We start from the raw sequence: 26419 nt of genomic DNA on the forward strand, positions 1-26419 counted from the left end.
ACTTGGTTAACATAAAAATGTTAACACAAAACTAGATGTAAATAATTCTTTTAACCAGGTACAAGATTAATAGTGTTAGTAAGGAAAAGTGGGGAATCTGACTTTTGTTTTTTTCTTAAACTCTCTTCTTCCCCCTGCCAGGAGTCTCCTTGGATGGGTCAGGTATCTGGGACCTGAACTACCAATATCTTTAACTCACTTCACCCCAGAAAAAGTGAAGAGTAAATTTAGTATCACAAACTAATCCCAGAAAGATGCTGTGAGACTTATTTGAGGATTTAAAATTCCCTGAAATCCTAAGATGAAAGGGATTTTGAAAATGCAAATAGCAAAAATATTTTTTCCCTCAGTTACATTGAACTAAGCTATTTAAAAGCCAAATAAGACAGGAAATTTTCGTTTTGAATTTGTTTGTGGGGCAACCATTAAACGCTTTAGTTTTTTAAGTTCTTTGTTTTTTGAAGAAACAATGGACCATTCTTTCATAGGTGCTGGTAAAATCTGTCACAATAGCCTCTTGAAGGGCTGTTAGTAAAACCATTTAATTACATGGCACTTAAGAATGTCTGAGACTGGTGAGATTTTCCCATTAGAGAAGAGAGGTAATTCATCCATCTATTATTCTAGGAGAGGTAGAAACTAGACCTTTCTGTTTAAATCTAGTTTTTATCAGTGTTAAGAGGCTCAGAGGAGGAATTCTATTGCATGTCTAGAAGTGCTGGCTACAGCTGCAGTTTTGAAGGAGCACTGTCAAATCGAAAATTGCATTTTCTCTGAGATGTCGCACCCCGACTGCTGTCACAACAACACCTGAAATCACCATAAGTGAAAGAGATTAGGTGAAAATTAAAACTTCTCTCCCACCATTTTGCTTATTTTTGTGTGTTTGACAGCTCCTCCGGGGAGCTGGATAGTGGCTCGGCGAGGTACAGGAGCGGGCAGGGACTCAGCCAAGCTGTTTTCCTGGGAATGTTTCGCACCTGGGAATTTTTCGCTGTTTGCCCAGCTCACCCCGGGCACCTGTCCGGCTTCGCCCAGACTTTTTCCCGGTGGATGCGGAGCTCGGCTCCGTGCCCTGCAGAGCCGGGAGGAGCTGGCTGAGGGAACGGGTGCCCTGGGGCAAGGAGCGCATCTGCGCCGCCCTAAGACTGTTGATGCCTATTTTTTATTATCATTTTTATTTTTAAAAATCATTTTTAGATCTTCGAACGGAAGCCGGGTCCTCGGTCCGAGCCTTTATTTGACCTCCCGCGTAAGCGGCCCCTCAGGGCGGCCCTGACAGCGCCCCCTAGAGGCGCGCGCCGCCGCTCGCTCCGCTCGCCTCAACTTGCCTTTGGCGCCCAATCCGCCCCTCAGCGGGAGAAACCACTTCTCCTAACTCCCTGGGGGGATCCCGGCGCCCGGGAGACAGAGTGACCTGCCTTCCCCGCTACGCAGCGCCCTCCAAAACACCGCCGAGGCACTTTAGAAGATCAGAAAAAGGAAATTCCCGCTGCTCCACGTGGTGTCGCTTTTTCGGCGGTACAGGAGCGCGTTCTCTGCTCCGCAGTTCTCCCTCCAAGTGGCGCTGAATGGTTCGCGCCAGGACGGGACGGGGAGGGTCCGCCGCCATTTTGTTTGCGTGAGGGGTGAGCGGGCCCTGTGCGGGAAGCGGGGGGCGGCTGAGGGGGCGGGAAGCGGCGGCGGAGACCCGCGGTCAAGCCGAGCGCTCGGACCGGAAAGAGACGGCGAGGGCGGGCTGAACGACAGCCTGGCGGGCCTACCCCATCCTCGGCAAACATGTACATCAAGCAGGTGAGCCGGCGGGATTCGCGCCGCCCGCAGTGTGCGGTGCGGCCTGTGCCCGGCCTTGGGGGTTGGCCCAGTCCGCTCCGCCCCGGGGCTGGGGGCTCTGCACTTTCACATCTGCCCGGCCCGCAGCAGGGGACCCGCGGGCATGCGGCGGGCTCGGAGGCCTTTGCTTCGATCTTTTCGGTCCCGGGGGGCGGATCGAGGTCCAGGCTGAGGGAGGTGCCCCCGGCCCGGTCACAGGGTCAGGTCCTACCGCCGGCTGGGCTGGCGGCGCTTTCTCTCCTTCTCTGCTCCCCTTTCATTCATTGCAGGTGTGAAGTGCCGCTGGGGTCTCTTTCATGGACCCGAGACTTGTTCGCGGGGCCGCTTTGTACGCCAGCCCTGGTGTCCCGGCCGTGGAAGGCTCGTACCCAAACAAAGGGTTCTGCTCCGCTGTCAGAAGCATCTTTCAGCTGTTCAGATTGTGGGGTCTCTGCCTTGGGGTGCTCTCTCAGGCCTCCGGGCATGAATCATTTCACCTGATATGCTTCGCCCTTGCCAAACGATCTGTGGCTGGTGCTCAGTTAAAAGATCCTGGTGCGCACCTTTTTCAAAGCGTTTTTGAGGCCATCGTTATATTACTTCTGCAGTTTCCCTGCAGCTGCTTTAGCAGCAGATTTTTATTACTGCTTTCGTGTTGCTGGATATTTGTATTAATTCAAAGCCTACCAGGATTCTCATTTCCTGGTGGACTCAAAATTGACCTGTTTCTCACACCCTGCGGGTGTTTTTCTTAAGAAGAATACTTTGTTAGCGTTGAAAGTGCGTGTTCTACATAGATACCAGGTTTTCATCTACTGTTTGACTGACTGGGCGGTGTTTCAAACGCCTTTTGATTGTACTTTGTAAATCACTCTTGATTAATCATCATAGATGGGCACATTGCTTTAAAGACTTTGAATAAGTTTTTGTTCTCCAGATTTGAATTACTTGAAAGCAGGCAGTAGTGGAGATCTATAGAGTAAGTCCAAATTATCTCAGAACAAGGGGAAACGTTTCATTTTGGGGAAAACAAAAGGAAAGGAATTTGGGTGGCCAATAACCAATGCTGTTATAGGAGCTATAGAAGAATGTGTAACAGTGTGTGGATGTGAGAATAAAAAGGATGAGAATTCATTTGATTCCATCAGTATCCCCTATTTTGTTGCTTTACAGAAGTTGTTCCTGGAGTTTGAACATTAAAAATGTTTTAAGTCTTAATCTGAGTCGATACAGGGCAATGAAGAAGTCAGGAGGTTTCAGAATATGCAGGATGGATGAAGTGAGAAGCCATCTAGGGAGAAGCTCTGGGGAGAAGATGATGGTGTTCAGAGTCTGCCTGTATCCCACTCCCATGGTGCCCAAGTGTGTGGGTGGTAAAAGTTTGTGCTTCTGTAGCAATAGTCAAGAAATAATAATTGGTTGGGTTTATAATTTTGTAGAGGTTTTCAGGTTCTTATGAGAATGAAGTAAATTAATTATTCCAATTCAGATGGTCTTTATATATTATGTGGAAAAATGAAAAGTAGTAGAGACCAACTTTTTTGCCCATTTTTTAATTTCTCCCCTTCCCCTTGAAATCTAGTGAGTTTGGAAGCAGCGCTGTGTCGAAATGTTTGGGTTTTTTAAAATACTTTCTTGTTAAATATGTTAAATGAAAATGAATGAACACAGTTGCTGTGGCCTAGGGTCAGTGGCCAGACCTGATTAAGATATTCTGTTCTGCTTTTCCTTTGAAAGCTGCTGGCACTGAGCTTGCTGCAAAAGCCTGCATGTGGCAGATGAGGGAGGCTGGTTTTTTAGGGGAGGTCGGGTGTTCGTGTTCCCAGCCACAGGTGGTGTTCAGTCCCTACACTGTCTTAAACTTGCTTTCTGTAGCTTGGTCCATTCAATTCTGGAATCCTTGACTGCTTCCAATGCCAAAAAGGATCCGAATACACTGCAGGTGGTTAAAGCAAACTCTGTCTGGCCTAAGGAGAGGGAGCACAGATAATTGCAGTTCAGAAGAGATCTAGGTAGGCAGAGTATTGAAGGAAGCTGTATTGGAATGTCTTTTCCAAAATAGCTTCTGCTTTCACTGATGTTTGATGGTCGAGGATTAGTAATTTGCTGCCTACCTGTGTTCTTAGCTTCAGATTCCAGAAATGAAATAATTTTGCAAAGAGAATTTGACAGAAAGCCATAGTGCCTGGGAAGAGAAGGGCTCTTGAGTTCTGACTAAAAGTTAATTAATGCCTAAAGTTTTATTTCATTTTGATTGTTATAAATTCCATTGTTTGATTTGCTGTCTGACATGGCATTTTCATTCAATATTAGTGAGATGGTTTTAATCCATTAATACCAACAGGTGATAAGAGGAGTTTTCCACAACAATACTTATAGTAGCCTGTCACATAATAGAAGAAAAACAAAGATCAAACTTGACCTGAATAAATATGGGCATTTTCTTCTCCCAGTCTTTTGTACAGTACTTTTTGTGGGCAGGATTTTTTCCCCCACTGTTTAATGCTACCAGAATATGACAGAATATGGATGCAGTTCTGAAGGTAGATGTTTCATGAGGTGCTGGGATGTATACTTAATAGAGGCCTTTGTAGTAGTGAGGAAAGGCTAGCTTGAATGTTTGCAGTACTACTTCTAGGCTTTTTGCTGAAGTTTTGTATGTGCTTCTTGAATAAAAAGTATTATGCTCATTTTCTGGAATATGGGCTCCTTTAATACTTGAAGGTGTGAGAGAAGGAACACATGTTCAGACAAATAGAAAATAGTGATTGCACCCTAAACCTTACAAACAAAAAATCGAAGTCATTTCATATCTTAATCTTCAGCACTGATAACATTGAGAAGTATAGTGCAAGCTGGTTTTGTGTCTTCTTAAGAAGTAATTTTTAGTGTATTGTAGCTGTCCTAGTGAAACACTGTCACTGCTTTAACTGTATCCTGTTTCTGTTGGGGAAGAGCTGGGCAAAGAACACAGTTATTAAATGGGAACTGTAGTCTTGTTTCAAGTGTTCTTGCTGGAAGATCTGCAGATGTCAAACCTTCAAGTGCCTGCTGCCTTTCTGTCATACTGAGCAGAGCAAAGCTGCTGTGCTTTCAGCACAGCTTTGATGTGTGGAACAGGTTGCTTGGTGCTGGAAGGTGGATTCGTTTTGTTGCTATGCAGAGCTGAAGTTTTAGGATATTGTAACTCTGTACCTGGTGTATTGCTAGGCCTGGCAAACCTCAAAATACTGCTGAAGTTAGAAGAGTTGAAGTTCGATGTGCTGCTTTCAGATGACTGTTTGCTACATAGCTCTTGAAGTTGTGTACGTTTTTGTCTCTTTAGGCTGTGAATTGGAGCCAAGACAAGCTTGCTTTTTTATGTTTCCCTTTAGATTGCACAGTAAAATGGGACTATTGCATGTGAAATAGGCAGTTTAGTACAGTTTTTGCAGCCTGCAATGGCACTGCTTGGAGAATTCGCCAATAAAATTCTCATGCTCTAAGTAGATTGCATTATAAAAATTAATTAATAATTAATAGCTTGTTATACTCAGTTTCTTTCCTGTATATGATACTTTAAGCAAATACTTTTTTTCCCAAAAAACCTCTTGGAACTCCCTTGCTTGCCGTGCTTTGGCCTGCACAAATACCAGCATCTTTTGCTAGGGGAGAAATCTGTCCCTAAATCGATGCTTGGGGGGGCAAGTTTGATGTAAGTTTCTGATCTTGAGCTGGAAAATTGAGTGTGTGCAGGAAGGGTAGGCATGTCATAATTTATATAAATATTCTGCCAAACCTTATAGTAGAAAAACTGTTCAATAACAGAGAGAACTTTGTTAAAATAACTCCTTCTTCTCACCAGGTAATCATTCAGGGCTTTCGAAGCTACAGGGACCAAACCATTGTGGACCCATTCAGCTCCAAACACAATGTCATTGGTAAGTAATGATAACTGTCTTTTTCACTAGTTAAAATTGCACTTTTATTTCAGATGATATTCATGTTAGTCTCCTTTATAGTTTTTAATATTCTGGTTCCATTTGATGATTATATTTTCTGGTTTGGGAACTTCTGTACAGCTGTCTGTAATGTTCCACAGTGTGTGTTCCACTTACAGCAAACAACTATTAACGTTCAATTTTGCTGGGACAAAGCTGAACCTCCAGAAACTGAGTGAGGTTCATAAACTCCTTCTTGGTGCACATCTCTGTATCAGCCAGACCTCCTTTAAAGCTTGTCCTTGCAGGAACAGCAACAGAGAATTTGTACAGGGTTCTCATTTTTTTTGGTCTGTGCAAGTGTCATCATTTCTAAGCACACCAGCAATTATAAACTCTTGCAGAGAAAGAAGATCATCTTTCTTCCAGTTTTAAAGGATGAATTTCTGGACTGTAGACTGTCAAAAAGTACAAGTTTTAAAGTGCAGGTTCTTGAGTAATTCCTATTTTAATAGCATGTTTTTTCCCACCATTCTCACACCTCTTCTATTTCTGCCTTTTTTGTTTGCATTGATTTTAGTGATTGTGCAGCAACTTTTGAGAATGCTGACCCAACCACAAGCAGTCAATTTTGGATGTAAAATCTTAGTAGCCAGGATTTAACTCTGCCACTAGGAAATAAAACCCATGCATATGACATGAATAGATGTCTTGTTTAATAATATTATTTCTACAGGAGCTAAAACTTTATCCAGGTATTTATGTTTTTAAAATACACTAAAAAAATCTCTTTCCACTGAGAGTTTTTAGCTTCTTTTAAAGACTTCATAACAGTTTTTGGAATGAGGTTTGTCTGGATGCTGTGTAGGCAGGCAGAGATGAAAAGCCTGGGATGTTCATTGCTGCTGGAAGACAAGTGGATTTGAAACTGATGCAGCAGGTGCTGATCTTAAAGAGAAGGCCCTGGGCCTTGCTGAAACACTGCAGTATAAACATTGAGATTATATTGGTGTAGTGCTGTGTTCTTACACCTTTAATTTTCTATGTAGTAGTCCTTATTCCAGTATTTTATGATTAACAAGTGGAGTATTAAGAAGTTAATGTGCTACATGAAGTTCATACAGTCAACCTGAATGTATAGGCAAGTGGTTTCCTCTGGATAAATGTTCTGGAGCCAGGAGAATTTGACTTAGGTTTACTGATCTTATCCATCAGATTGTCAGTATAAGAACCAAAAAGATGGCAATAAATAGGATTGGTTTAGCTGTTATTGTCATTGTGGAGTGGTTTTGGAGTTTGTAAGTCCAGGTAATGTGTTTGAGTGGGCAAAGGGCTAATGTCTTGTACTCAAGTGGTCCATCTACCAAGTTCATCTCATTCCCTGGAGATTTCATTTGGCTGTGTTATATTTGGGTTCTGCTCTTGAATATTTTTGTGTCACATTTAAAGTACATTGCAGTGTTAACCTATGACAGCTTAACTTATGTCATACTTTGTGTTTTAATTTTCAGTGGGAAGAAATGGATCTGGGAAAAGCAACTTTTTTTATGGTAAGCATGGATTTCTTGTTAGCCAAGGGATGCTGAAGATACCAGGTTTCTTTGCTTGTTTTTGCTAGAACTTGGTTTAACAGATGATCTTCCTCAATAAGGAGTGGCAGAATGGAGATTACTTGACAGTGATGAAAGGCAGATCTCAATGCACTTTTAATGTTTAACACTTAGTCCAGGTTTTTCCCTAGAATTCAGCTTCTCTTTTTAAGGGCCTTCTAAGACTTTCAGCTGGCAAATGTATTTACAGGAGGAAATGGATTCTAAAAGTTGCCCTCCATGAAAGATGATTATGATATTTGCAGTTGTTTTAGACATCCTTAGTGGCTAAATTCTACTCAATAGCAGTTTGGCACAGCTTAGATATTCTTTTAGTATAAGGTTATGAGGGGGATTTTTTGAGGTGGGAGCATTAATGGAGGAGCAAAGATGCTAATTAAAGGTGTTAGTACGCTTTGTGATGGTTGGGTTTATAAATTGTCTAATGCTAAGTATTTTAGCAATATTTTTAGCCTAGCCTGTGTGCTGTGTATATTTAGAAGGATGCTCATGAATCCCTAATTGTTCAGCATTGTTAATGATTATGCAGTGAACCAGTACTGTAGCAACAATGACCTCTTCAGATAAATCCTGCTGTACAGCAGGTTGAGTGATAAAGATCCAGCAGATTAAGGTTTTTAATGAAGAAATATTGTAAGATTTTGGCAACAGCTTGATTGTATTATACAACAGTAAACCAGTGTGTTTTGAGTTAATGAAACTGTTGCGTGTCTCCCTGAAGGAAAGAATAAATTTTCTGTTTGTTTCCTATTTTATTACAGCAATTCAGTTTGTCCTCAGTGATGAGTTTAGTCATCTTCGCCCAGAGCAGAGACTGGCTTTGTTGCATGTAAGTGAATGTGTATAGCAGCAAAACTAAAGAATAAGCTAATGCATTTGAATGGGACAACAAAAATGTAAATTGCTGGGCTGTGGATATTTCAAGGCAATTATTTTAAAAGTAATTTTCTTTGTTTCAGTTGGCAAAAGGGAATTTATTACACAGTACTACATTGTGTTGATAATGCAGACCAGTGAATGTGTAGCCAAGATTATCGGAAATAAAAATGTGTGCTGGAAATTTTGTAGATGTTCTTGCATCTCAAGTCCTTGAAAGGAAAGGGGAAGTGGGGTTGTCAAGGAAAAGAGGAGAAGAAAGAGTTCAAAATCTGGCAGCTGTCTAACCAGAACATCTCTTCTCTTAGGAAGGTACAGGTCCTCGAGTTATTTCGGCATTTGTGGAGATTATATTTGACAATTCCGACAACAGGTTACCGGTAAGTTCAGAGACCTGCTTTGGACATAGATTATCATTGCAGACTCAAGTGATCTCAGCCTTATGGAAGGCTTCAGCACAGTACCTGCTTTTGGGTCATTTCTGCTAAAAGGTGTCATAAACATTCTGATGTTAGTTACAGCTGCTTGCAGTAGGTATGTGTATTTACTGGGTTTTGTTTTCTTAAGATTGATAAAGAGAAGTCTCACTTCGCAGAGTCATTGGAGCCAAGAAGGACCAATATTTCTTAGACAAGAAAATGGTGACGTAGGTACTTCTTTTCCTTATCTGAATGAGAGCAGTAGTATTTCTGTAAAATTCTATAGGCAAACCCAACACTTGCATCCCTAGCATGAAATAATTTATTTCTGTTGTGTAATACTGAGTACCAGTAGTTTGATAGCTGGAATATCAGCCCTTGTGCAATAGACAGCACACTTTGAATTGGCAGTTTAATCCATCCATTGTTGTGGTGTTTAACTGCTTGTATAGTATTTCTTTCAGGGTTTCTTTGAAATAGAAGAGTTGCCACACTCTCAGTGGTTTTATATCCTTCCTTGTGATATGTTTGCCTGTATTTCCCTCCTCTGTGCTTCGAGTGCTTATTTCTTAATCTTTTTCCAATTCTATAGTATTTTAGATATTTACCATTTTTATTCTCTCATTTCATTTTAGAATTAGCCATTTTCAAATAAAGAAGGTTGTTCAAACAGAGCATGCATTGCACACGGTGATATTATGTGATGTATAGTTGTGATAATTTACTGCATTTTATAGCTCTCACTTTTACTGTAAGTTTTTGATTGATTCATAATAACATTTCAGGAAAAATGATGTCATGAATCTTCTTGAAAGTGCTGGATTTTCTCGCAGTAATCCCTACTATATTGTCAAACAAGGAAAGGTAAGATTCTTTTTCACAAAGTAGAAGAATCACTGTCAAGGGTATCATGTTTCCTGGATGCCAAACTTAGTTCAGTTATTTCAGAAGTAAACCAAAACCTAAATCTACCTCAGCTTGAAATAGTTCTGTATGTCAATGCTTCTTTGGCAGATATTATTGTTTTAGTAGTTTATGTTGATTAGAAAAAGAAATCATGTCTGTAAATGTTGATATTTAGCAGAGGGTGTTTTATCATGGTGATCTTTACAATCAGGATTTTTTTCTGTATACTTAAATACAAAGCAAACTCGATTCCTGTGAAATAGTTCAGTATAAATTCAAAGATTTCTGGGCCTATATATGAGGCAGCAAAGTAATGGTAGAGAATTTTAAGAGGTTGAAAATAGCAGCTTTCTAGAACTTTCAAAGGACAGCCACATCTGGAGACAAAGCACAGACTACCTGTAATGGCTCACAGGGTGGATCATCAAGGAGACTGGGAACTGTCACCTCCAGAAGTTCCTGGAAGGCATACTTGGAGAGGAATGCAAGAGGAGAAGACTTGAGGAGTGCTTGATGTCAGGAATGCTAACCCATAGTACAGTCTGACAGATGTTTACCAGGATAAATTTTCCTATACAGTTGAATGTGTGCATTTGAAAGAAACTGCTTGAGCTGGAAAGTCAGTGGTAGTGGGGATTGGTGCACAGTAATTAACAGCCAAAATACACAAACTGGTTTTAATATAAGACAAATTGGAAACAGTTACCTTCTTAGAAAAGCATGCAGCCACTGAAATTCTATTGAAAGGAAGTGAGTTTTATGTTGAGTGTAATTGTATGACTGATTTGATGTCATATTAATGAGTGTTTCATGATGTGAATTATTCTAAGATTTATAACCCCTGCATTTTATTGTGGTTTATGGAGGCATTTAAACTATTTGATTTAGCACCAGGACTTAAAAGCACAAGCTTGAGTTTCTCTAAATATAATTTTGAGTGGTTTATGATTTTTTCAGTGTAGATAGTACTTGTATCCTGAGTTTTAGCAACAAATGGAAACATTTGAAAAGCAACAAATTTCATTACAAGCAGAGTACTTGCGGTCCTGAAGTAATTGTCTCGAAAGCAGTGTGGTGTATGCTATGTATCTGAATCTTCTTACCAAAACCTCAGGCAAGCAGGCAGAGCAAAAGAGTGCAATCTTTGCTCTGTTGTGGTTAGCCATACATTCAGAGCAGGTTATTGAAATCATAGATCTTGAATTTTCAGATCAACCAGATGGCCACAGCTCCTGACTCTCAAAGATTGAAGTTGCTAAGAGAAGTAGCTGGTACCAGAGTGTACGATGAACGTAAGGAGGAGAGTATTTCACTAATGAAAGAAACAGGTAAAACTTCAAGAAATTACTGCTTTATGCTATAGTAATTAATTTAATTCTAAAACTTCAGGCTTTTTCAGTAAAGCTAGATAGATGTTATTTGTGGTATGTTAAACAATGCAGAGCTTGTCATATTTCTTCCTTGAATTTCCAATATCTCAAAAGGTATAATAAGTTACTTTCTGTGTGCTTTTAGTAATAAAACCTTTTAGCTAAGCTAATACAGATAAATTTACTGTTCAAAACATATGAGTGATGTCAGCTGGCAGTGATCCAGAAATCAGGATATACTGCTGTGCAAACACTAAAGTTCATGTTGTGCAGTCTTTATTAAGTGTGTGAGCCGAGAGAGTACATGCTTGTGTTGTCTTACATAACAAGTATCAACAGTTCTGCTGTTGGGATGGTTTTGTGGAGAACTTTAGGACATGGGGTGTTTGTACATTTCATGTATGTTGATAAATTGGGAATCACTGGAGTAGATTCAGTGGCTGTAAAGATGGGGGATTGTATTACAGTGTTTAACTGAATTTCTGTCTTGTCATGTTTTCTAAAGAGGGCAAGCGAGAGAAAATCAATGAGTTGTTGAAATACATTGAGGAGCGACTGCATACTCTAGAAGAGGAGAAAGAGGAGCTGGCACAGTACCAGAAATGGGATAAAATGAGGAGAGCATTGGAATACACCATTTATAATCAGGAACTTAATGAAACTCGAGCTAAGCTTGATGAGGTAAAATATCTTGGCTAGTACAAAATGTAATGAGCTGTTGGTTTGTTTTTGCTACCATCTCCTTGTGATCCTTGATAGAATCCTGGCAGTGTTAAGGAACCTTTCCTGTGCAGCCATCCAGGAGCCACTCTGGCAGTCAGAACTGCACCACCTGAGCTAGGACTGAAACTCCTTCCCAGTGCAGGTGCCTCACTTGACTCCCTGCACCACACTCACAGTCAGACCAGGCTTCCCACAGCAGAGTCTCAGATGTCTTGATCCTTAAAGTAGTTTAATCTTGGTGCAATATCTAAATAACAAAGGAAGGTGGGACCCCAGCAGAGGAAACTGGGTTTTTATCCCATCACAGTGGAAGTGTGGGGCTTCTGTTGCTGCTGTGTCTCTGAGTGCCACAGGTTCCTGTGCCCTTTGTTTTGCAAAGGGACATTAGTTCTCTTGCCTGTGGCTTCCACCACCCAGAATTTAATCTGCAGCATTCTGCAGCTGCACACTGAACTACCTGCACTGTATGTACTTGTCAGCATCACTGTTCTTCACTAAATAAATTATTTTCATTCTGAAATCACTACTGAAGCAGAATCTGGCTTAAGCTATTGGTGATATTTCCATACAGCTTTCTGCTAAACGAGAGACAAGTGGAGAAAAATCGAGGCAACTGAGAGATGCACAGCAAGATGCTAGAGATAAAATGGAGGTAAAAATGCTTTTAAAAGGGCTCTCCAGAGGTTTGTTTTGCTTTGTGGTTTTGGGGATTTTTTGGAGGAGGTGGGGAGGGGAGAGGATGAGGGCTGGTGGCATCTGTATTAAATTCAGTTACATGCTTTCATGCTATTTGGAAACTTGGAGGTTTTCACACATTTATTGTATTGTGATCTACAGAATAACAATCTTGTGAGTTTTGATAAATAGCGAAATGTTCATTCAGTGTTTAAGATACTTTATACTTAAATTTGCATAGGAAATAGAACGGCAAGTTCGAGAACTGAAGACAAAGATTTCTGCAATGAAAGAAGAGAAGGAGCAACTTAGTGCAGAAAGACAGGAGCAGATTAAACAGAGGACTAAATTAGAGTTGAAGGCAAAAGATCTACAGGATGAATTAGCTGGCAACAGTGAGCAAAGGGTACGTAACACCAGTGAAGTCTTAAAATGTCAATGGCACAAGGAAGTGTTCATGTACACTGAAGTTTTGGTTTTAGACTGAAGCCTGTCACTATTTTGTAAGGTTTGTTAAATGCTAACTTTAAATACTGCTTTGTTTGACTTTCAGAAAAGACTGCTAAAAGAGAGGCAAAAACTTCTTGAGAAAATCGAGGAGAAGCAGAAAGAATTGGCAGAAACAGAGCCAAAATTTAACAGCGTAAAAGAAAAAGAAGAGAGGGGAATTGCTAGGTGTGTGGCATTCTATGCAAATTTTAACAATGCTATCCATCTTCAGTTAACAAAAATTTGTACTTGTTGCTTGACAGCGGGGTAGCTACATGCACTTGGAGATGGTCTGCAAGAAGCCTGCTTTATTGTTGGGCTAGGAACAGTATTTGGCAAAATGATTTTCTAAGCTTAACCACTTCTTGTGGATGATTTAGTTGTTTATACATGATCCTTTTCTTTTTGTTACTGATTTGGTGCTCGAATTTGAGGGCCTGGTATGACATTTGAAAATTCCAATAGTGATTTTTAATGCTTGCTCTTAATAAATTCAAGATTTCTTTATAATACAGCATGTGTCTCCCTTCTCAAAACAGACTTGCACAGGCTACACAAGAAAGAACAGATCTCTATGCAAAGCAAGGTCGAGGGAGCCAGTTTACTTCCAAAGAGGAAAGGGATAAGTGGATAAAGAAAGAACTGAAGTCCTTAGATCAAGCCATCAATGACAAGAAGCGGCAGATTGCAGCTATACACAAGGACTTAGAGGATACAGAGGCAAACAAGGAGAAAAACTTGGAGCAGTACAGTGTAAGTTTGCAGCTTATTCTCAGTCTTTTTTAGAGAAAGGTTAAATACTCAGTCTTGGATAGTCAGACTTCAATGCCTATATATAAGGAAGATGTGACTTTCTGGTTGAGTGTTGGCTTTGAAAAATGCTTATTGAAAACATCTACAGATAAACTTTCAACTCCTTTAGCATTGCACTGTCTTTGCTCTTTATGTTGGCTTTGTCTTCTCATACTTTCCCCAATGTGTTTGGCATGACTTATCAGGAATAGGCTTCTATCTGCCTTGCTCTTGTCTATGTTGAACATAGCCATTTAATAGAAAACAATTTGTTGCATTCTTATGGAAATCTGTGTTGGTTGTTTTCACTTCTCTCATTTTCCCAACAGGGAAAGCAACACGGTCTTTTTGACTTTGAAGCAGGCACTGCACCCTTGTACCATGGTTGCAGCTGGTTAGAAGTTAAATCCCTAGGCGTATTAGAAGATTAATCTGTTACCTGCATAACTTAGATTTTAATTTCCATTCAGAAATGGCATTTACAGTGCAAGTATAGCAAAATAATCCAAAGGTAGCATTCCTGCTAGGAGCTCTAGCTGTGAAAACCCTGCTTTTATATTGAGAGAACATACTGTGCCAATGCTGATGGTCTTGGTCTTTGTGTAATATACCTACTGAAATTGAGGGTCAGTCTGACACTGTGCAGGAGTGTAGTTGTACAAAGATGATGGTGTTCTGCTAAAATACTGCTTGATTTGGATCCACTTTAGCAAAGTTGTGATTGTCTGAGTTGGTGAATGAAGCCATTTACCACTGGCTGATTGCAATTGTACTATACTGCTCAATGGTAATTCTGTAGAATTGAAGGGGTTAAATTTGTTGTGGATTTTGATTCCTTTCTATAAATATGTCTTGGTTTCCTTTTCCTCCTCAAGGAAGGTTGATTTATGCTTAGGTGGAAAGTTGTATAGCTTTTTGTTGTTCAAAGAGAAGGCATCTTGGGTGAATGTGATTGAGAGCGTGCAAGGTTAGTTTAGAACGAGCTGGCTGTGTTTTTACAACACAGTTAGTCTACACATATAAATATGTAAACACTATCGAGTGCTAGCCCTGAACTGCTCTGAAAATGGCAGGTGTTAAGTGAGCAAAGGGGGGATGTCTGTGCATTGGCTTAAACAGCACACTGTTGACAGCAGCTGTCTTGAAAGTCTAGTACTGCTGGAGAGCAGGCTAAGGTTTTTGACTAATAGCAGGTTGACATGGTAGACAAGATTAGTTGTACTTATCACAAATGTCATTTCAGAGCATGAGAAGTTATATGTATGTTAGTTACTGTTTTGATTCCTGTTCTTGCTGTGACTTACAGGGATCCATTTCACTTTAATGCCCAGAGGCACAGTTGAACTCAGTGCCTGCCTTGCCATCTGTGTGGCACCTACACCTTGGTACTGCTTCTTTACAAAGCTGTCTTTATTCTTACTGCTTTTGCAGTTTGTTGTAAGCTGGTTAAAATGTTTGTAGCAATTTTTTGAATTTTTAGTAGTTGAGTATTGAATAAAACAGATTTTTTTTTTTTTAATATAGAGAGCTGTAGTTTCATACTGTTCTTTTCTTTGTATTAGAAACTGGACCAGGATCTTAATGAAGTGAAGGCTCGTGTTGAAGAATTGGACAGAAAATACTATGAAGTGAAAAATAAAAAGGATGAACTACAGAGTGAAAGAAAGTTAGTAATTAATTGAAATATGTCTCAATCTCACTTAATGTGAAGGACCCCAACTGTGTAGTTGTTAACATGGCATGTAGGTATGTTTTTTAAATATGGCCATGTATGAACTTCTGCACTCTTCCTTCCCATTAGATTAGGTGTCTTTAAGAAAATAATAATAAAACATTCAGATTACATTCACACTTAAAAAATTTTATTGGTTTTGTTCTGTAGTTACCTATGGAGAGAAGAGAATGCAGAACAACAAGCTCTTGCTGCAAAAAGGGAGGATCTAGAAAAGAAACAGCAGCTTCTCAGAGCAGCAACAGGAAAGGTAAGATAACCTCACTCTTGATAATTCCTTGTTAGAATATCATTCTTGACAAGTCAGTTTTATCTAAAAGATATGATAGTTACTTTTATAATTATGGTCTTTCTGTCACAATTAAAAAGGACAAATTGTATTCTGGGCTGAAGTTTTCAAATATTCATAGCTCTAGCACTACTTGAAAATGAGTTTTGTGGGGTCAAGGTAGTTGATATGAGGAGACTAGGCAGAAATGGAATATTTTAAAAATTTCCTCTGATATCTTTTTGATTAAAAAAACCCCAAACAAAACTGAAAAATGATGGTCTCTTATTTAGGTATCTTCTGTTAGAGCTGTAGGTTAGTTAACAGGAATTTGGCATAAAGGAGATTACACCTGTCACAAAGTTAAAGCTAGAATGAATATTATGCCCATGCATTTGAACTGCAATACAGTAATTAGCTGTATTTTAACAGGCCATTTTGAATGGTATAGACAGCATAAACAAAGTTTTGGAGCACTTCCGTCGGAAAGGCATAAACCAGCACGTTCTGAATGGCTATCATGGAATTGTGATGAATAACTTTGAATGTGAGCCAGCATTCTACACCTGTGTTGAAGTCACTGCAGGGAACAGGTAATTAATTATGTGCTATTTAGTGCAGTGTCACAATTTAGTTGTTGTTGCAAGCTTCTACTGAAATTTTATTCTTTTGAACTTGATGTCTTGCATTTTTTTGTCAAAGTGCTTTCTATATGTCATGATCAAACTGCTGTTTCTTTGTGAAGGAACTAAGAAGAATTCTGACTATTTAAATGATAATTCTAGCTGCTCCTGACTTTGTCTAAAAAAACCTTAAACAAAACCAGAGAGAAAAAAAGGAAAAAAAACCCAAAAACAAAAACCAAAAAAGGTCCCAGACCCACACTCCTGACACTTGCCAGGGTCATTGGTGGTGATACTGAATTGTATTGAATTAAATGGACTGCATCTTCCAGTGTGGAGAATTCTACAGTCAGCAAGGCTGATATTTCAGTAAATAGTAAGAATTATTTCACTTGTACTAGAAAATCTCATGGTTGAGAATGGTCTCTAAACTGTCAAAAACTGCTGTCTAAAAGTTATCAGAAAAGATGCTGAGTGTTAATGAATCTGTGTAAAATGTTTTCCAGAAGTAAATGTCTGTTGGGTGATCCACCACTTGCTGCAACATCTAACACTTCAAGTTAATTAAGATTGTCTTTTTGTGTGATCAGTCCCTGTTCCAACTTAGGAGTAGTCATGAAACTCTTGTTCTAATGAAGTGTAGCTAATGGCATAAGAGCAGGAAAGAGGACAGAGGTGACATGATCTTGCAATGTGTCACATTGAAATGTTGATGCTGCTGGGAATGGAAATGCAGTCTCTTCTGAAACTTGTCTCAGTGTGAACAAGGGTGTCTCTTCCAAGCACTTCACAGTTCTCTCTGAATCCTGTGCCCCATAGTTTGGAAAATGTAACAAGCAGCTGTAGTTCAACTTGCAAAGGAAAAATCACTTATTTCAGTCCCTTATAGTGCACAGGGAGATGGGGTCGCTGTGTGTGGTGTATGGAGGCAGCAGAGGCAAACTTTGGAGATCCATGCAGAGAGGGGGGGCTGAATGTTGTGTGATGGAAATGCAGGACAGAGGTGTGGACACAGTGGCACTGTACACATACTGAGCTGCTCCTGGCCGGACAGTGGAATGTAAAGCTGTTGGCTAATCCTGTTTTAACTGAAGTGAAAAGAGTACCCACTGGCTTTTTCTAAGGCATGGAGTTGGAAATGCAATGCAACTTTATAGTGATGTGCTATGTAATGGAATCTGCAAGAATACTGTCTGTATACAAATACATTTGTCCTTTTAGCATTGTGAAGTTTTGCCTACTTGTTTGGCTTGTTAAACAGGTTGTTTTATCACATTGTGGATTCTGATGAGGTCAGTACAAAGATCCTAATGGAATTTAACAAAATGAACCTTCCTGGAGAAGTTACTTTCCTCCCTCTGAACAAGCTGGATGTTAGAGATACTGCTTATCCTGAGACTAATGTGAGTTAGAATTACTTTTGAACTTATCTTTGCTTCATAACCACAAAGCCTCATGCTTTGAACTATGTACATTGCTTATTGCCCACCACTTGCTTTTCTGTTTGTCTGCAGTTAAATACTACTTCAATAGTATAGTATATAGTATACTTCTGAACATAAACTATGTTATAGAAAAACATTTTTCTACAAGGTATCTGCTCTTTATTAACTGCACTTTACAAGTGAAAAAGCAATACTTATAAGTGGAGTTTTATTGTAACCTGATACTCAAGAATTACTTTAATTGCTGAATTGTAATTCTCTCACCTTAGGATGCTATTCCTATGATCAGTAAACTGAGATACAATCCAAGATTTGATAAAGCTTTCAAACATGTTTTTGGGAAGACTTTAATTTGTCGTAGCATGGAAGTGTCTACTCAGCTGGCCAGAGCTTTCACAATGGATTGTATTACTCTGGAAGGTAAATACTGCAATTTTTTGTAGGTTATTTATTGCAAAAATAGGATTCCTGGGAACGTGGGGCTCATTAAACATAGTCTGTTCAGTGCTGTTGAAATAAGATTTATTAAAAATAATAGTATACTTGGCTGAGATCTATGTACAAGGTTGCACTTGGTTAAGTACAGTGCTTAAAAATACAGGATTTCTTGACAAGGTATGGAATTTTCTTATGTTCTAAATTTTAGTAACAATGTGTCTCCATCCTGAGAATTACAAAGCAGATTAGGTTTGCATTCATCCAGGTTTTTTTTAATCCAATTTAACAGGCATTTGTTTTCCTGGGGTGTTTATGGTGTTTTCCCCAAGCTCAGACCAGTGTTTAGGGTGTGAATGAAGGGCCTTAATTCCTTAAGGCCATTCCTTAATTCCTTATAAAGGCAATGTGAATTCTTCTGTGCAACAGATATATTTACGTCTTATGTTCTCTGAAATAATCTATAATTTTTTTAATTGCCTGTATTAAAGAGGGCAGATTCCTTGCAGGCTTATTGTTATCTCTTTGTGTCTTAAAGTCAATCTGAAAAAATTCCTAAGGGTGTCTGAGGAAGAAGTTACTAATTTTTCAGTATCAGCATACTCTATAAGCCACAGATGCTGCTAATTACTTCATTACTTCATCTCTTTATTTCCTCATAGAAGACTTGAGATTTTTTTTCAAACTGGTAGTGCTAGGCATTTGCATTTTTCCCTTAATATAAGTATTTATCTTCTTTCAAGCTACATGGTTTCAGAAGCTAATTAAAATTAAAAAAAAAAAAAGCCAATGCTTAAATGAGATCCTAGCAGTCTGTGAAGATCTTGAGAAAGGAAATAGCACTTAAATTGAATAGAGAAATAAACATTTCCCTATTTACTGTAAACATACATGATTGCTGAAACATTCGGTGCTTTTGTAGCTTAGTTTAAATGTTCTGGTTAACCTGCTAAGTTGTGCTGTGGAAACTGTGCTGGACTTTATGGCAAGTGTGTAGTGTGCATTTTACATCTCATTCTGTTCTGCTCTTAGGTGATCAGGTCAGCCATCGAGGTGCTTTGACTGGAGGTTATTATGACACCAGGAAGTCTCGGCTTGAATTGCAGAAAGATGTTAGAAAAGCAGAAGAGGAACTTAGTGAACTCGAAGCAAAGCTCAATGAAAACTTACGTAGAAACATTGAAAATATCCTTTTGTTGTTAATGGGGAAGGTTGTGTGACAACAAAGCTTTTCTTTTGTGGTTACAGTAATAGATGGAAAATAGGAGACTGACTTGTTACATCTTATCTGTGGCATTTGTTTTGGCTATTTTGTGTGCAGCCTGGTTCTCTGTGTTACTGTATTTGATATTGATCTTTAAAGCTTAGAGGTGAGGTTAAACCCTAGATTATGAGGCTTTCTATTCCTTTTAGAGTCTGTTGTAGTAACTGCCATAACCAGATATTCTTGTTATCTGTGTTAATCTTCACTGCTTCTTCTGACTCAGGCTATATTTTTAGTAGTTGTGTCCTGAATTGATGTGTTACACAGTCCACTTCTGCTGTGGAGGGGAGGTGGGAGAGCATTGTGCTGTAGTAAGCTCTGAGTTGCTTGACAGTTTGATCTTTCCAGTCTCTTTGGACTGTGTCCTTTTGAGATGCAATATCTAGAATTCAGGGGTAAGGGAGGTTTATACATTTTTCTTATACATCACTCAGGTCATTCTGTCCTTCAAACTGAACTCCTTTGTTTTTTGACTTGCATCAGTGCATTAGAGACATCTGTTTTGTATTTTATAAGATCTGAGCTTTCCTTGCATGTTCAAATGTATCCCTGTGTTCTTCCAAATGTTGTGTAATAAAATAAGCAAGGAAATCTTCATTTAGCTTAGTTCCTGGTGTTGATAAGTTACTTGATAAGTTGATAAGCTGCTTAAGTTATTTTTGTTGATGATTCTTGATTTTTCCTCTACAAGTGATCATTATGGTTTGGTGGAGTTTTGATTTGTTTGCTATTTTGATGAAAGATGAATATATCAGATAGAAAAAAAATGAAGGTACTAGTAGGAATAAAATTATTTTTAAAACAAGGACAGAATTTTCCTTAGCCCACAGTATGGATTAATAATGAGATTGACCAGCTAATGAACCAAATGCAGCAAATTGAAACACAGCAGAGAAAATTCAAAGCCTCTCGAGACAGTATTTTGTCAGAGATGAAAATGCTGAAGGAGAAAAGGCAGCAGTCTGAAAAGACATTTATGCCTAAGGTTGGTATGGGGATATTGAAAACTGTTGCTTGGTTTAATTGTTTCATTAATGTTACTGATAAACATGCATTCCCTTCTGGTTAACATCATAATATGAAATATGAAGAGATAATTAGAGATATGTCACTAGATAACTAGAGATAACTAGAGATATGTTAATATGAACAGGTGAAATTCATCTCAATCTAGAGATTGTTTTGAGGAGTGATTCTGTCTATCTGTCCCACAGCAACGTAGCCTGCAGAGCCTGGAGGCAAGTTTACATGCTATGGAGTCAACTAGAGAATCATTAAAAGCAGAACTGGGGACGGATTTGTTGTCTCAGCTCAGTCTTGAAGATCAGAAACGAGTGGATGCTCTTAATGATGAAATTCGACAGTTACAGCAAGTAAGGAAATGAAAATATCTTGCTATTAAATGTGTTACCTTTCTTAGCAATAAACTTTTGTCCTTTTGTATGAAAAGTCACTTATGAATACAGTGTCAGTAAATTAGTGCTTCATCAGTAGTAGGTAGGTACGTGTGTTTAAAGTTCTGTCATTTGCAAAGGGTATTTGCAAGTTTTTCTCACACACTAGGTGAAATTTGCCAGTTGATTGTGTGAGAATTAAGGCTATTTGTATTGAAATCATCACAATTTTCTTGCTTTTACTATTGATTTTCCAACAATAAATACAAATAGATATCACGTGAAGGGAGGATGCACAGTATGAGAAAGGAAAATTTCTATATGTGAGTGGTAGGTGAGACAAAACTAAGCTTTTGATTGATACATATGTTGCTGGAAAAATACTGCTTCTTAATATACTCTCTACAGCATTTCTGGGTTTAAGAATTGAATTCAGATACAAAGAAAGATTAATAAACTCACTGATCTGTACAGTTGACTTTTACACTAGACACCTTTGAATTTTTTTTTCTGTCAGTTAAAATTAGAGGAACAGTCCAGAGAACTGTGAGATTTTAATACACAGAATTGTGTGAAGAGGGTTTTTTGTTGTTGTTGTATTAATTTTTTTTCTATAACAAGGTAAAAAAAGTCCTAGAAAGGTAAGGCAACTAATATACTTCTCTATTTTCTTCAGGAAAACAGACAGCTTTTGAATGAGAGGATTAAATTAGAAGGCATTATCACAAGAGTTGAAACGTACCTCAATGAGAATCTGAGAAAACGCTTGGACCAAGTGGAGCAAGTAAGGGTTTTCTTTTAAATGTGCCTGTGCAGTCTGGGTTTGGTTTATTTCTGGGCCTAACACAAGTAAATCATAAATACTTATTTGTATCTGTGGTGGGGTTTGCTCCCCTATGTATAAACTGACTTAAGTATTGATTTGAATTTCAGCAAATTTTTGACAAAAACTACTGTGAATACATGGCCTGTATATTAGTAGGACTATCATAATGCCAGATTTGTTTGAAAATCTAAATTATTAGACCTTAGAACATCATGAAAATATTGAGTAGTATATGTTCCCATTCATGCTGAAGCCTGGTGGCATTTATTTATCCCATAGGAACTGAATGAGCTTCGAGAGACAGAAGGTGGCACAGTTCTTACTGCCACAACATCAGAACTCGAGGCTATCAACAAACGAGTGAAGGATACACTGGCACGGTCAGATGGTTGGTAACATCATGTTTTGGAAAGAAAACTCTCCAGGGTTTTGAAAGTTCACACATACCATATTTGATTCAGAAATAGATCCCCATGTAATTAACTTGTGTTGGGCTTCCAACTTGAGGGTGTGGTAGTTGAAAGGCAACTGTCCTACAAGCAAGATCTTGTATAATTGTTCCTGATTTTTGTCTAACCCATTTAAAACTCAGCTGCTTGAGTTTGGCTTGAAACTTCCTTTGCTTCCCTTTCTAGACTTGAACAATATGACTCTAGTACATTTCTTTGGGGTTTTTTTAAGCCATATACTCATGGGGAAGAAAAGAGGGATTTTCAGCTTTCTGCCTGAACTTTAACCCTCTGTTTCTTAATAGATCTTCTTTAGTCTATCTATCTTTTTGTTTCATAAATACTTTATTGGATAATTACTGATCTTATAGAGGTGTGTAAAACTTAAAGCTTTGGGTTTTGTATTCTTACTCAATATTGCAGATCTGGATAACTCTATTGACAAAACAGAAGCAGGGATTAAAGAACTTCAGAAGAGCATGGAACGCTGGAAGAACATGGAAAAGGAGCATATGGATGCTATTAACCATGATACAAAAGAACTTGAAAAAATGACAAACAGGCAAGGCATGCTTCTCAAGAAGAAAGAGGAATGCATGAAGAAAATACGAGAGTTGGGTTCACTTCCACAGGAGGCTTTTGAAAAGTATCAGACTTTAAGTTTAAAGCAGGTAAATAGTGTGCTTGGTTTCATGTTTTATGACCTGAAACATTGGTGTCACCTGCATCTTGAGTGTCAAGTGTGGCTAGAATTGCAAGTCACTTTGATGTGTTCATGCTTTCTGTTTACAGTTATTCCGCAAGCTGGAGCAGTGCAATACTGAACTGAAGAAATACAGTCATGTTAATAAAAAAGCTTTAGATCAGTTTGTGAATTTCTCAGAGCAGAAGGAAAAATTGATAAAAAGACAAGAGGAACTGGACAGGGGCTACAAATCGATCATGGAGCTGATGAATGTCCTTGAACTCAGGAAATATGAGGCTATTCAGCTGACTTTCAAACAGGTAACAAAATAGGAACAATTATAAAGACACTGGTGCTGAAATCAATCAAGTTGTCCCATGGTGTAGCAGCAATATGAGAAGAAGAGGATACTAAATAAATCTGTACTAAGAGAAGGCTGTGTCATGTAACTTGAGGCTTGTGGGTTTTTAAATACTGAAAAGTAAATAAGGCTACCATTTTCAGTAAGTGCCCATCTCCAATACAACTCTAGCTTTGCTTTAAACTTCTTAAATATTTCCTCTCAAGTGAGTTCCTATATACTTACGTACAAACCTTTCTGGGAACTGTGGCAAAAAACTGCACCAAATCTCTTCTCCAGATTTAGTGAAAGGAATTCTAATGTTAACAAAGAATCTTAACTACAAAATGTGTGAATTGTTCTCTTTAAAGGTTTTTTACTTAACTGAAGGTTACTAAGAAAATCTTATTTTTGCTACAGGCCTATGTTTTAATTGGACCATTTTATTAAAAAAAATTTTGAAAATTCTCATACTACAAAAACAGTTGTTTTGACTCTTGTTTTAAGCCAAGCTTTGTACAGCATACATTTCTCACTTCTGCTTAGGAACATGAATCTCTTCTTTAAAGCAGATACTTTTTGTGTTCATTCAAAAGCACTTGTCTGCATTTGATTTCACTCTGTAAAAATGAGTAGGTTTTGATGAGAAGGTTTCACTTTATAAAAATGAGTAGGTAAAAATGACTATTTCTTTTTCAGGTGTCAAAAAATTTCAGTGAAGTATTCCAAAAGTTAGTACCTGGTGGCAAGGCCACATTGGTGATGAAGAAAGGAGATGTGGAAGGCAGTCAGTCCCAGGATGAAGGTGAAGGCAGTACTGAGAGCGAAAGGGGATCTGGATCTCAGAGCAGTGTTCCATCTGTGGATCAGTTCACTGGAGTTGGCATAAGGGTAAGGAAAATATTTAGTTTTTAGTTCCTTGAATGTTCGTTTGGGTTGTCTTTTAACTATATTTTTAAAAGGCAGCATTTAGTTGATCCTGTTTGTTTAATAGCAAGTGATGCTGTGGTTTAATGTTTTGAAATCATCTTGCTGTTGCATTGTTTTCTTAGGTATCGTTCACAGGAAAGCAGGGTGAAATGAGAGAAATGCAGCAACTTTCAGGTGGACAGAAATCTTTAGTGGCCCTGGCCCTAATATTTGCCATCCAGAAATGCGATCCAGCTCCATTTTACTTGTTTGATGAAATTGACCAAGCCTTGGATGCCCAGCACAGAAAAGCTGTGTCAGGTACTTGTCTGCCTTTTATAATCTTCGTTGTGGTTGAAGGTAATAGTTTGTTTTCTCATCCCTGATGTTTAAGAATAAAGCTTTTGATCATAAAAACACATTTTTGAGAAGCCCAGTGTGTGTATGGAGAAGTTTTCATGAACTTGGTTTTATGTAGAAGCTCTGTTCTGTTACTGTATCTGAAGGGTCTCCTTACTGCACTTCAGTGTGTTGAAAAACAGTCCTGTTTGGAAGTCTGTTTTGATTTTAAAAATGAATAGAAAAGTGCATTCGTTGTTTTTCATCATAGAAGTTTAATATCATATTAGGTTTGCTGAGTGGCTGGACTTGTCAGAGTTCATACTGGAATTAAATGAGAGTACTTGTATGTATTATCTGGGAAATAAAACTGGTATGGATACTTTCTTGATTTATGGGGTTTTTGCTTCATTAACCAAAACCTCATTTTGAATAAGGCAAAGAGTTTGCTATTTTTGTCTGTCTCACTTTATTGAAAATGCTACATTAATAAAGAATTTTTGTGTTCTTTTTTAGATATGATTATGGAACTAGCTGAACATGCTCAGTTTATTACAACAACTTTTAGGCCAGAACTGCTTGAGTCAGCTGACAAGTTCTATGGTGTAAAATTCAGAAATAAGGTAAGTAGTATGATAGGCTTCTCAGTAAACACCATAATTAAAAAAAGTTGTGCATTTGAGACTTAGCAAGAATTCAGAGTGAATCAGACTTACTTCAGCTGATAAATTTCTGTTTATGACACAGTCTTCTACAAAGAGTTCTCTTGTTCTTAAAAGAGAATTTAAATGCCTGCAAATGTCCAGTGTCACATTCTTTAAAGGGATTATAAATCAATCATAGACCTGTTGCTGAGTCCTGGAGCCTTCAGAAATGTCTGTCTTATTCTGCAGGAGGTACTGTAATAACTGAATGAATGATTCTTTGTTCCACCAGGTCAGTCATATTGATGTGATCACAGCAGAAATGGCCAAAGACTTTGTAGAAGATGACACCACGCATGGATAAAGGAACTTACTACTGCTTATTTGGAAGATGTGTATAGTGCTATGTTTATGCCAGGGACCTGTACATTTAAAAGATGAAGTATTTAGTCCTTGTTTAAAATAGTTTTTGAACACACATTTTAACCAAGACCCCAGAAGGCTTAGTTTCAAATGAGCTTGAGTATCCATTTTGTCTCTGTTGCTGTATTTTATAAGATAATTGTTAATGTTACCTTTATACAATACCTGTAGTTTGGAAATTTTATTCTCTTCCTTCAAATCTTTTGTAAAGTGTTTGTTGCTGTTTTAAAGCTTTTCAGAAAGTGCTAGCTATTTCTTCTTAAGTATAGTTTTATCATTTATATTGCCTCACACTTTTTTTTTAATGGCTTCAATTAAAATGGTTGGTTTTATGGCTGTAACTTGTATATATTAAGTTTTTGGGTTATATTGTCTTTCTCAAGAGGAATCCACTGAGATGGAGCAAACACTTCAGTCATATTGAAGTGGCATATTTCAGAATATGAGACAAAGCAATTCTCCCAAGCCACTCTTTTCCCCTCTTCTGCACATTGCCAGTGCCAGAAGAAAACTGCCCCGAATCTATGCTTGTCCAAATCCATCGTGTTCTGGTTATTGAACTGAAAAAAGGTAAGTATCAGAGAATCCTGAAAAGACCCTAGAACTGTGTCAAAACAAATCACAGCCCCTTTTCCTGCACATTGTCCTGTGTAACAACCGCTCCATTACATCCCATTACAAGACCAGCATAACTTGAGCCAAGTGACAGTCCCCAGTCAAAAAGTTAAATCTTTTCCTGCTGTCTACAGTTTTGGCAAAGGGATGTTGAATAGCTTGATGCGTTTTCCTGAAACACTTAAGGATTTACCACAAACCATGAATTTTGTAGGTAGCAAAGCAGCTGTAAAAAGAGAATCTATTGATGTTAAAATACTACATTTATAAAAACATAATAACCTTAAAGAATAGCTTATGTAACTTTCAGTAGTACAGTGAGAAACAGTGAATTTGTATGTTGCATTTATTCTGTGTAGGGCACGTTCAACAAAGCAGAAGAATAAAGCTCTCTGATAGGTTTTGATCTGCACACACTGAGGACTTCAGGAAGTGT

General features: G+C 38.4%; 1 protein-coding gene across 1 annotated transcript; it reads left to right on the forward strand.

The window, feature by feature from the left end:
• Nucleotides 1–1689: 1689 nt before the first annotated feature.
• SMC3 (structural maintenance of chromosomes 3) lies at nt 1690–25704 on the forward strand. Its single transcript, XM_036385680.2, has 29 exons — nt 1690–1794; nt 5657–5732; nt 7244–7282; nt 8104–8171; nt 8527–8614; nt 8801–8864; nt 9423–9501; nt 10754–10871; nt 11419–11594; nt 12208–12288; nt 12553–12717; nt 12865–12986; nt 13340–13553; nt 15155–15258; nt 15475–15574; nt 16025–16185; nt 17477–17618; nt 17930–18080; nt 19128–19280; nt 20193–20344; nt 20574–20732; nt 21430–21537; nt 21859–21967; nt 22452–22699; nt 22821–23033; nt 23753–23944; nt 24106–24283; nt 24818–24924; nt 25238–25704. The coding sequence occupies exons 1-29, from the start codon at nt 1780–1782 to the stop codon at nt 25307–25309; spliced, it is 3654 nt and encodes a 1217-aa protein (XP_036241573.1). The 5' UTR covers nt 1690–1779; the 3' UTR covers nt 25310–25704.
• Nucleotides 25705–26419: the final 715 nt, after the last annotated feature.

The sequence above is a fragment of the Molothrus ater genome, chromosome 8 (assembly GCF_012460135.2).
Source record: "Molothrus ater isolate BHLD 08-10-18 breed brown headed cowbird chromosome 8, BPBGC_Mater_1.1, whole genome shotgun sequence".
Taxonomy (NCBI): domain Eukaryota; kingdom Metazoa; phylum Chordata; class Aves; order Passeriformes; family Icteridae; genus Molothrus; species Molothrus ater.

Excerpts from the sequence above, each read along its gene's own strand:
- SMC3 (XM_036385680.2), top strand. Across the intron at positions 7,283-8,103 it reads GAAAAGCAACTTTTTTTATG|CAATTCAGTTTGTCCTCAGT; the intron begins GTAAGCATGGAT and ends ATTTTATTACAG. Across the intron at positions 23,034-23,752 it reads TTCAGCTGACTTTCAAACAG|GTGTCAAAAAATTTCAGTGA; the intron begins GTAACAAAATAG and ends TTTCTTTTTCAG.